The sequence below is a fragment of the Arvicanthis niloticus genome, chromosome 12 (genome assembly GCF_011762505.2).
Source record: "Arvicanthis niloticus isolate mArvNil1 chromosome 12, mArvNil1.pat.X, whole genome shotgun sequence".
Classification (NCBI taxonomy): domain Eukaryota; kingdom Metazoa; phylum Chordata; class Mammalia; order Rodentia; family Muridae; genus Arvicanthis; species Arvicanthis niloticus.
The window spans coordinates 20,745,322-20,757,677 of record NC_047669.1 but is presented as its reverse complement, the minus strand read 5'-3'; the positions used below and the strand labels follow the sequence as shown (position 1 = coordinate 20,757,677).

At 48.2% G+C, this 12,356-nt stretch overlaps 1 protein-coding gene across 17 annotated transcripts in view; it reads left to right on the top strand.

The window, feature by feature from the left end:
* The window catches only part of Kalrn (kalirin RhoGEF kinase), a 592,635-nt gene that overhangs the window by 452,036 nt on the left and 128,243 nt on the right, over positions 1-12,356 (top strand). For all 17 annotated transcript variants that reach the window (XM_076942866.1, XM_076942849.1, XM_076942848.1 and 14 more), the window contains exon 34: positions 5,786-6,032. In XM_076942866.1, the coding sequence (XP_076798981.1) occupies positions 5,786-6,032 (247 nt within the window). The remainder of the gene's footprint in view (positions 1-5,785; positions 6,033-12,356) is intronic.

Below are 12,356 nucleotides of genomic sequence, written 5' to 3'. Positions count from 1 at the left end.
TCCCCTCCTGTTCCAGGGCTTCCAACCCCTGCAACCGTACCAAGTTTCCTGGCACAGTCCAGTGTCCCACAGTGGTCCAGTGGTTGAGAACACTGGCTGCTCTTCCAGAGGACATGGGTTCAATTCCTAGCACCTACATGGCAGCTCACAACCATATGGAACTCCAGTTCCAGATCAAGAGAGACCAGCCAGGACTCCCTGGTAACTAGAATAAAATGGGAAGGTTCTAGAAATGAAGACTTGAGATTAGAAAACAGAAAGAGTAAACGAAGCACTCCTGACTTCATGCCAAGGTCCTGTCAGACCCCAACACATCCTTCCATAGACACTCCTGAATAGAGCTTAACTAGAAGGTAGGCTTCCATAGCAGACAGTAAGATATACACACCAAGAATATGATACAGCCTCACAGTTTTGACCAGAGAGTGATAGGGCTTCCTGTGGCCTAAGGAGTCTCCAGAGAGTTCTGTGGGAAGCCAGGGAGAAGCATGGACATCTTCTCTGAACGTCCCGATGTCTACAGAGTTGTCTTGTCAATAGGAACATTGTAGGTGGGGAGAGGGAGCCCAAGTGTACCTCACAGAATCAAAACAGAGCAATGGCTCATCTTGAGAAATCAGCAGCATGCCAAGGAAGAGAAGCAGAGTCCACATTCACACTGTAGGGGGTAGAAAAGGTTGGCTCAGCAGAGCTGGTTTTCTCAAGATTGTCTGTGGGAAGAGAGGAACCAGTGACTGGTCTGTCCTTTAGTGGATCAGAGGGGGAGGCTGACACTCCATGTGATATCTGTGGAGAGGCCACCAACTGCAGAAAAGTTAAAGTGCACCCAGGGGAGATGAGTGCAGCGCCAGGGAAAGGGGGAAGGGGAAGGTCTGAGACTGGAGACTGGTGAGGGATAACACTATCTAAGCTCGTGTCTGAGGAACTGACAAGCAAAGCTAGCTGGAAAAATACACCTGTGTGGAAGAACTAGAGAAGAGCTTGGGGTGCGGACCTCGGCATCAGTGCTGCCTGCTTCTGTGCTGCCTGCCTGGGTTTAGGCTGGCTCTTACCCATGGGAGGGATTAACTGAGCAAAAGACAGAGGTAGTGGGCAAGCAAGGAGAAGTGGGTGGCTTTCATAGCAGGCTGTCTACATCTCAGTGGTTAATGAGTCAAGAGAAGAAAAGCAGAAGGCAAGCTGTGTGCAGCAGCAGACACACCGTAGGAAAGAAAGCTGTCAGGGGAAAAGGAAAACCAGAAGACACAAAGGGATCATCTCTGAACAGAAACACTGCAAACAATGCCAGATGTGAGGGCATTCGTTCTGTAGACCTAAGAGGGGACATGAGAGAAGAAATATATAGAGACGCAGAGTAAAACCCAAAGAGTTTGCTAATGACAGCATTAAAATAATTCTTAAGAGGCTAAGGGGTGGGCTGGAGAGATGGCTCGGTGGTTAAGAGAACTGACTGCTCTTCCAGAGGTCCTGAGTTCAATTCCCAACAACCACATGGTGAGTCACAACCATCTGTAATGAGATCCAATGCCCTCTTCAGGTGTGTCTGAAGAGAGTGACAGTGTACTCACATATACAAAAATAAGTAAATAAATAAATCTTTAAAAAAATAATTAAAAAAAAGAAGCTATGGGAAAGAAAAGGATTAAAACAGGGATGCCACCTGCAACAATTTCTACAACATAAATATCACACTCCTGAGACCAGAGATTTAGGTAAGAGAGTGAGAACCTTCCAAACATGATGGGGGTTGGGGGAGTGAGGCAGCAAGGAGAGTGTGGAGTGGAGAGCTGAAAGAGGAAGGAACAGGCTCCCTGGGCCTCCTCCAGGGAAACCTGCTGATGCACAGGACAAATCCATTCAGAGATGGGAAAGCTGTCTGGGCAGAGAAAATGTCAGCAGGTACTACCACACGATCCTGACAACCTGCCTCCCGTCCCCAGAAGGTGGAAGGAGAGGACCAACTTCACTAAATTGTCCTCTGACCTCCACACACATCGTGCACACACAAACATGTCTAAGAAATATGGCAGGCGTAGTGAGGGGCGTTGGTTTCAGCGCTCTTGAGATTCCCTTCCATTAGGTGTGAGTCTCACAGTCAAGAAATCATGAGGGGATCACGTGTATGGGCTGTGGGTATACCAAGGTCTCTCGTCCCCTCTGCTCGCGACTGGATTCCTAAACAGTGCTGCTCAGGTGTGAGCTGGACTCCCCGCAGCAGCTTGGCACCTCCCCGATGCTCTGGGAAGCCATGGGAAGGAACTGTTTAGGGTCAGCTCTGCCCAATACAGCTCATGCAGCTGTCCCAACCTAATCCCCTATAGACACTCTGCATTTCTATTTTTGCCATAGCGTGAGACCTGGTGTGGAAAATCTTTTTGATCTAGCCATCGAGACGAGGTGTGCAGGGACATTTGAGCCATAATGTTGTCTTTGCTGGTCTACAGTTCGGTGCGTGCTACGAAGACCAGAAGTGATGAGCCTCTCACTAGCCTCCTGAGTATGAAAACTGGGCAGCCTTTGGGAACAACATTGCCACCTAGTGGCGCTTTTCTTCAGGCATTGGATCTTGATTTGGGAACTGATTTTTCCTTGTGGTGGTTGGTTGTTGTGCTAGTGGGGGGTCCCCGGTACTTCCAGCATGCTAGGCAAGCACTCTACCACTGAACAATATCCCCATTACAAGATCTTGAACTGTAAATACTTACCCTGGCTCTGTATCCCCCTCCCCTCCCCTTTGGAAATTTTACCCTTCTCCCCTACCCAATAGGGCTTAGAACTTGCCCTAGAAAACAGTAGATGGTCTGGTAAATTACCAGCTCTTTACAGCCATAGCCTCGGGTTCCTCTGCTCTGCCTCTGCAGCCTGCAAAAGGGCTTACAGCTCTCCCCTGGCTTAGTTGTACAGTCTAAAGGCTGCAAGGTACATCTCCCACGTATGTGTATATAGCCCCAGGAGTAAATGAGACCCTTCTCCGTTGAGGCTCAGCCATAGAATCTCTTCAGAATACAAGAAGTTCCCTGGTCATCTAGACTAGTACTCTGTCAAGAGCCCATCAGTGAGAGAAGAAATCAATTTATTGGGCTGTAACCAGGGAATGAGAAAAGACTGAACTAGAATATCAGGATGCAACTGTGTTTCTGCGATAGAGAGGACAGTGCTGAATACTTATTATAGAGAATTATAAAATCCAGCATGGTGGGACTATTATAGGCCACCCAAAGAATCAGGGGCCTAGATCACTACCTCACTACTGCCAAGCATGGGCACATCCCCAAAATAAGTGTGCCCCGTGTTGCAAAGTCGTAAGGTATGTGGGATTCATACCAGAGGTCTGGGTTCAAGTTCAGCATGGTGTCTGTAAAACCCTCCAGCAGTTGTTTCTCGGTGTTCCAGGGACCTACTTTTCATAATCGCAACAGGAGGGTGTCCCTATTAAAATACACATCTTTGGATTCCTAGCCCGAGCCTACTCGGTTATAATTCATGGCTGGAGCTTGGTCAAGGGAGGCACAGCCCAGGAATCTGCATCTCACGAGCTCCCATTCAGACCCTAAGGTCTGTGCATCTCTGGGATTACACAGACAGGCATTTGAGCTGGGGGTGACTCCTGTGTAGATTTTCACACCCCAATGTGAGCTATTTCCTCCCATAACAACCTTCACTGAGTGTCTCTGGGAAGATAGCCCCAGGAAAGTAGGGGAAGATGCTGTGTGCTCATTTTAGGGGGGCCAAAGAAGTGGAGAAGATGAGCCAGCAGCCATGATTTCCTGTCTCTTTCCCTGTCCACCTCTGCCTTACAGATTTCTCTTCCTGGTCTGGGCTGGTGGCAGTACCTTGCCCACCCATAGGATGTGTTCAGCACAGCCTCCCTGCTCTTTAGATAGAGGCAATGCCAATTGCCAGCCATCCTTGGTCTAATGGCTGCGTGCATGTGTGTGTGTGTGTGTGTGTGTGTGTGTGTGCGCTATAACAGTGTGCTCATCCTTATGTGATGTCTAAAGGTCATAGGTCATTGTCAGCTGTCTGTCTCTTATCATTCTTCACCTTGCTTTCTGAGACATGGGCTCTGACTGAACTTAAGTATGCCAGTATGCTAGCCTGGCTATCCAGCAAGCCTGCAGGATCCTCTTGACTCTGCCTCTTAGCTCTAGGATTACAGAGATGTATCACCATAGCTGGCTTCTTCCATGGATGCTGGGCATCCAAACTCGGGTCCCCATGCTTGTGTGGCAAGCACCCTACCCACTGAGCTATCTCATCGGTCCCAATGTTCTGACATTCGAACCCCTTTAGTAGCTAAGGTTTTGCTCTGGTCAGATGGCTAATCCCCCACTCAGATGATACCTACCCTCCCTCCAGCTGCAGTGTCCCCTAGAACGAGTATGAACTGGATGGGCATGCTGCTGCCTGGATGGCCATGTTGGTACAGATGATGTTGCTGACGTTGAATTCCCCAGGGGCAATATGCGAATTCCCTCAGAATGGACATTTAGGATGAACCTTGGAGGGCAACAGGCTGGCAGGCTGGGCCTCTTGCCTCCTCCCTTCTATTCCCTGCCTTTCTTGCTTGACTATGCAGCTACTATCCCAGGCTGGAGGCTCTGAGCTCCATTCTATGAGCATGATACTAACTTATGATCCTCCTGGATGTGAGACCAAGGGAAGGGAAGCAGGGATACAAACTCCCAGGTGAAGAGTGAGCCCCTCAGGGTGCAGCTAGTAGGGCCTGTTCCTGCCCTCCAGGGTTTCTCCGCTGCTCTATTCTTCTGCACCCCACCCCTGCAGTAGGGAGATGTAGGTCATTTAAACATAGAGTGCAGTACTGTTTGCTCCTAAATAAGGCATGGCTCCTCTTCTCCCTTCTCATCCCACCCCCTGGTCCCCAGGGGCCAGGCGGATGCCTGTGAGCAAAGCCCCATTCTTTCTTGTGTTATCACAGACTTGTTTAGGCTTATGGCTCCAGGAAGGGGGAAGATGAAGGATGCTCTGTGGGTTAGAACAAAGGGAGATCATGTCTTGCCTTACTCACAGACGTCACCTAGAGTCCAGTGAGAGTGAGTTGGAAACAAACTCCAGCATACATGTGTCTGAGGGGTGTCAGTGGGCACCAGGACAGGGTATGGAAGGAAGAACAGGGCACACCGGGAAGGGGGTTAAAGGCACAATTGGCAGGAAGCTTGGCAAAGAAGTAATGGAAGGGACTCTAAGGAGGCTGGGAATTAGAATGAAAGCCCTGGATCTGGGCAGGCTCCAGAGCGGCTATGGCTGACCGGTCTGAGCGGCCAATAACACTGTGCTAATTACTTTTTTCTTCTTTTCTGTTTCCTTCCTGTTTGTTCCAAACATTTTCCACCCTCTTCATCTTCCCTCTTTCTTCTTTCTCCTCTGCTCTCACCCACTCTTGCCCATACACACACATACTCACACACACACACACACACACACATACATTCTCTCTCTCTCTCTCTCTCTCTCTCTCTCTCTCTCTCACACACACACACACACACACACACACACACATACACACACACTCACACACACACACACATTCTCTCTCTCTCTCTCTCTCTCTCTCTCTCTCTCTCTCTCTCACACATACACACACACACATACATTCTCTCTCTCACACACACACACACATACACACACACACTCACACACACACACATACATTCTCTCTCTCTCTCTCTCTCTCTCTCTCTCTCTCTCTCTCTCTCACACACACACACACACACACACACACACACACACACACAATTCTACCCCTCTCCCACCACCACCAAAGCTCTCAGGTGGATGTGAGCTGACCGTGGTCCTCCAGGACTTCAGCGCAGGCCACAGCAGTGAGCTGAGCATCCAGGTGGGGCAGACTGTGGAGCTACTGGAGCGACCCAGCGAGAGGCCCGGCTGGTGTCTGGTCCGCACCACAGAGCGGAGCCCCCCACAGGAAGGCCTGGTTCCCAGCAGCGCCCTGTGCATCTCACACTCACGCAGCAGTGTGGAAATGGACTGCTTCTTCCCCCTGGTGAAAGGTAGGGACAATTGAGAGGGTGGGGTGGCAGGTGCGGGCTGAGCACCGTGGAACTGGCCTGAGAGTCCACTTTAATTGAGCCAGGTTTCTCTGAGATCTGGAAGTAGAGAGAGGGTGTGTGGAAAGCCTAAAGGAAATGCTCCTTGTAGTTGTGTGGCTTAAAGAAAGTCATCCAACCTTTCTGTGTCCATCTCATCTTAAAAACAGTGGTTGAACCGCTGACCTCTAAGCTCTCTCCCATCTTTCCCTATAAACAACACTATATGTACATTTGAGTTTTCATCCTGACAGGAGGACTTAGCGACCCCAGCAACCAGCCACAGTGGAGTAGGGCTTGGCTATCCCCTCTGCTCAGAGTCAGAGGTCACCCTGCCACGTCTTTCCTTTGATGTACTCAATTCAGGGCTCTCTAGAGTAACAGAACTTATAGAATGAATATATATATTTATATATAATAAATCTCATATATGTAAGGGGGATTTATCAGAAGTGTGTGGTCCAGCTAGTCCTACAATGGGTGGCTATGCATAGAAAGTCCAAGAATTCAGTAGTTCTTCAGTCCACGAGGCTGGATGTCTCAGCTGGTCTTCAGTATATGCTGGGCTCCTGAAGAAGTTGGCTCTAATGCCAGTGAAGGAATGGACCTTCTAGCAAGGCTAGAAAAAGGAGGCAAAGAGTGAAGCTTCCTTCTTTCATGTCCTTATATAGGCTTTCAGCAGAAGATGTGGCCCTGATTAGAGACAGGTTTTCCCATCTCAAAAGATCTGGATTAAAGGTGTGTCTTCCCACCTCAAAGATCCAGATTAGAAGTGAATCTTCCTACTTCAGATTAAGTATACAATCTCTCACACAGGTGTGCCCTCCATTTTGGGGTTTTAGTTAATTCCAAATGTAGTCAAACTGGCAATCAGGAATAGCCACTGTTCACCATTACCCAGGCCCTGATCTGTTCTCTGTGTGCCCAGTGCTCCCTCCATGTGCCTCTCACTCACTGCTGCCAGGGAGACTAAATGTAGTGGCTCTCCAAGACTGGTCCCCATCATAGCAGCTCCTGTGTACCTGTGAGCAGTGGGGATGCTCAGGCACCATCTCCCTGCTCAGTGGGTGACCACACCAGCTTGCTCTTCGGGTGTCTGAGACACCATCTTCCAAAATCACTGTGGCCTTTAACTCCTGCATCTTACACTGAAGAAACTGAGGCCCAGAAAATGACAGAGGACCAAATCTTAGTCTTGGTCTGAGTTGTGTAAATGGTCAGATATTACCATGGAGATCCCATCTGTGCATGGGACCCAGGGCAGGCTGCCTGTACAATGCTAGGCTGGGACCATGAATTTCTGCTTCTGACCACTAGATGGCGATGGTGAACTACCATAGTTGTAGTGCCCGGCTCTTCAGCCTCAGGGAGATTTACACCTTGATTCCTCTCTCTCTCTCTCTCTCTCTCTCTCTCTCTCTCTCTCTCTCTCTCTCTCTCTCTCTCTCTCTCTCTCTCTCTCTCTCTCACACACACACACACACACACACCTGCACCCCCACCCTTAGTTGAGCCACTATCTTCTTCCTCCCCTGTTTCCTATGTGGACCTTGGAGACACTACGGGGAAGCTGCATAGAATTTGTAATTGCAAGCTCCTTCGAAGAAACCAATGCCAGCACCCCTCTGACATCCTTGGTATAAAAGAAGGCTAAACTCATAATTAGAATGCACCCCTGTTTTGAGTTAGGTGAGGAAAAGTAGGGTCCATGGAGGGCTGAAAGTTGTGAAAATGAAATGAGGCAACAGGGGTCTCTCTCTTTAACACACACACACAAGGCATACTCACATGTATTCATGCTCACACACACATACACACAAGATCACACACATGCATGCTCACACACACACACAGACACACACACTGCACATTCAACACTCCCCAGTCTTGGCACTTAGCATACACCTTTGTTGTCCAGCAAACTCCCACAAACCCAGCCAGAGACCTTAGAGTACAGACAGTAAAGGAGAGAAAGACCAGGAGAGCTAGCTTTCATAGATCCCAGGTAGGGTTTTCACTGAGAAGTCCCCCCTCCCCCATCCCCTTTCCAGCCTGTGGCTGGATGATATGTGTATTCCTTCCTAGCTGGGCTCACTACATGTGTAGATGGTTAGCATCAAACCAAAGATGGAGAATCAGAGGATCGTGAGAGCATGTAGAGGTGGAGGCATTCAGGGTGAAACTCCCATGAGACAGATTAGGGGGCGCTACAGAGATATAAGCCAATGGGAGCTGAGGACCAGAGCGGCAAAGAGAGAAGTAAGGAAAGAGGCAGCAGTTGCAGGACTTTCTAGCTAACTGCACCAACAAGAATGGCTTCCAAAAGTGGCCACCAGTCTGTATCAGCCATCAGTGGCTCTTCAGTTGCAGGTTGGCCTCTTTTTCCAAGTATAGTCTGGCTGGTTGGGCCTGTAAAGCAGCAACGTGTAAACCCACTCCCATTCCCAGCTGAGCTAGAAAACAGGGTGCCCAGCCAAGCATGACAGCTTACACCTATATTCCCAGCTCCTAGGAGGCTGAGACGGGAAGCTTGCCACAAATTCAGGGCTGCCTGGGTAACAGAGGGAGGAGGGGGGAGGGGGAGGGGTGGTGAATATTGACGTGAGCGTGTGCGTTCTCGGCTCCCCGGCTGCCGGCTTTCAGGACACAAGATGCTATAGGCACCCTTGTACCCTGAATAAAAGACCATGTTTGGAAGCAGCAGAGATCCAGTGAGCTGATCCTGCTTGCATCCCAGCTGGCAACCTGGCATTTTCTTCAGCCCGCTGTTGATTTTATTCAACAGGCATGCCACATTAGAAATTACCCAGAATGCATTCCTCCGTCATTGTGGACTAGGAGAGAATAGCCTCAATCTGAGAACACAGAGGTCAGAATTGATTTCTTCTTCGGTTCCCAGGAAAAAGGAACTAGCCCTGCTAACTTTTGTAGGTTAGCACAAGTTGATGTCTCACAGGCTGTGTGAGGTCAGGACTATTTGTGATATGCTAAATGCTATATGGATAATTGGGCCAGAAACAGAAGCATAAGGACTACACTTCAGGAAGGGAACTCAGGGAGCCCAGGTCTTTACACAGTGTGTACATTAAAGTAGGGTACAAGCCTTCCAGAGAGGCAGCACCTAGAACAGCTGGAGCCAGAATCCCTGTGTGAGGCATGAGAAATGAATCTAAGGTTCAGCCTGGGTTGAGAACCTCTGCACTAACCCAGTCTTCCAAAGAGAGTCTGGGCCACAGGAAGGCACAGTACCTCTCCCAAGCCACACGGAGCCAGGCAGACCCAGCTCCCACCCACACCCCCATTCTCTGTATACTTAGCCTGTAGGCTTCTAGATGGCTCTAGGGTTCTTCTGCCCCTCCTTTCCTGGGCCTCCTTTAGGGCAGGAGAGGGCTGTTCCAATACATGCACGATGTTGACTCACGGGATTGTCGAGAAATATCCAGACTTTGCAACAGAATTGGGGCAGGCCTGCCTTTGACATTCCTTTCCTCACACTGGTCTCTCAGGATCCTCTCCAGAGTTGGGCCTTCTGAGACCTAATCTCTCCACAGCTTCCTCTCACTGTCTCAGCAACAGGTAGTTGTGGGCAACACCCCACAAAAAACAAAGACTATAGTGATTACTAACTCCTGAAATCTGGAGGCGTTTTGTTTTGTTTTTAATAACACACTCTACCTATCCACACTCTCTCCAGGCATGTGCCTCAGTATTTAAAGCTCCTTGAGGATTCTGATGCTCTGTGGGTTATGGGCCTAGCACTGCAAGATGTGAGCCTGGGGTCCTCAAAACTGATGGAATGCAGTTTGACATTCCTTCGGAGTTTATCAAGACATAGAACCTAGCAAGGAAGGGACTAACAAGGGACTAACAGGGGCTTGGATAGACACTTCGCCAGAGAAGACCCACAGGTGCCAGTGAGCACTAAAAAGAGTCACTAACTCTGCTCACCAGGGAAATACAAATCAGTGCTCCAATGGGATGCACTTAGATCTATTAAGATAGCTTAGTTACAGACACACCTAAGAAAATAATAGCAAGTGTCTGTTAAGATGTAGAAAAAGTTTGCCAGGTAGTGGTGATGCACACCTTTAATCCCAGCACTTGGGAGGCAGAGGCAGGCAGATTTCTGAGTTCGAGGCCAGCCTGGTCTACAGAGTGAGTTCCAGGACAGCCAGGATTATACAGAAAAACTCTGTCTCAAAAAACCAAAAAAAAAAAATGAAAAACAGAAAAAAGAAAAAAAGGAAAAGTTTAACCTGGCTGGTTGGGATGTAAAATGTTACCATAACTATGGAAAACACTGTAGGAAGTCTCAATATATGTATGTAAATGCCATATATATATATATATATATATATATATATATATATATATATAATGTGTTATAATATAAAATATAATATATAAATTATTAAATATAACTAATGTATAAATCATATATATTCATGTATATGATCCAGTAGTCCCACTTCTGGAAGCATTTAAAATGAATTGAAAGCAGGGACACAAACATATCTGCACACCCATGTTCATACCATTGTTCATAGCAGATGCAGGTGCCCATGGACAAATGAATGCACAAAGTATGGCAGAGGTACACTGCAACATCATTCAGACTTAAAAAGGAGGGAAATCTGACACCAGCTTACATCAGGGACAGACCTTGGGGACATTATGCTAAGTAAAATAACCCAGTCAGGAGACAAATACTCTAGTATTTTATTTATACAGCATACTTTGAATAGTCAACTTTACATAGGCAAGAGGCAGAATGGTGGTGTCCAGGGACAGGGAAGGAGGTAACGGGCAGTTACCACTTCTGGAGCCACCTTGGTTGTACAACACACAGAACACACTCTTTTCCTAAGGTTAAATACCTTTTAAAGTCAATGTGCCTTATGGAATAGGGGTATATGTTTAAAAACAATGAAGATTGTTTAAAGTTAGCCCTGGATTCTTGGGCCCAGGCTGCAAAACCCCATCTAGGTCCATCTCTACCCAGATAAATGGTGTGTGTGTGTGTGTGTGTGTGTGTGTGTGTGTGTGTGTGTGTGTGTGTTTCTGTTCCTGGGTGCCTCCTTTTGGCTAAGTCTGGAATTCTAAAGAAGTGTAATAAATACCTCCCTGGGTGTCCAGGGAGCCTGGAGCAAAAGGCAGCAGCCCTGGTGACCCTGTTGACCCTGGTGGCCCTGGCTGGATACAGACAATTCTATCTCTTGGACTTACCTGACAATTTCCACTGCTGTGACCTAGCTGACCTCAGGGACACTCACCCAGGCATGGGTAAATACCGCCAATGGGCTGGGAACAGTGAACAAGGCTGTGAGAATTGACATCATGGTGTAAATCTTTGTCCACTTAAAAACAACAACCAAAACATCTTCATTTTATTGAGTTACGCTTGGGCTAGTTTTAGGACTAATGCTTTAATGGCAATAAATTGTATTTTGCTCATTTTATAGGCAAGGAAACACTCTTAGGAGAGAGCAGATAACGTGCCCAGATTGCTTAGCTCCCAGATGGTGCCCTTGGATTTGTTCGAAGGCTGTCTATTTCCAGAGCCTAGCATTCCGTTCTGTTCAGCGTCCTCCCAAGGCTGAAGGCCTCAGAATTTAGTGAGCTTTTAAACTTTAGTGAGCTTCCATCTGAGGCTCCCTGAGGATTTGGAGAATACTGGTTACAACGGCCACACCAGCCAGATATAGTGGCTCAGGCTTGTAATCCTGGCACTCGAGAGGCAAAGGCAGGAAGATACATGTGAGGCTAGCCTGGGCTAAAGAGCAAGCTCCTGCCTTCAAACAAGACAAAACATAACACACTGCAGCATATGTTTCTGGCTCCCCCTCTCACTTCTGACACCAAATTCTTCCCTTGCGGGGAAGAAAAGAAGCAACCAGAGACAGATTTAGTCCTGTGCATTTGTCTGACAAAGACAGCTTTCCAGTCTGTCATGTGGGGAAGTCAGGGTAGCAGGACCTAGAGCCGCTGTTTACATGGCACCCATGGTCCAGACGTAAATGATGCATGCAGGTGCTCAGCTGGCTCTCTCCTGCTCTTTGAGTGCAGGACCCAGCACATCAAATAGTGTTGTCCACTGTTAGGGCGGTCTTCCCACCTCCATTACCTAGTGGGAGATGGTCTCTCACAGATGGGCATCCTCTAAAGGCCTGATCTCTCTCTCTCTCTCTCTCTCTCTCTCTCTCTCTCTCTCTCTCTCTCACACACACACACACACACACATACACACACACACACATGCATGCACACTCGTGCGCACACACACACATA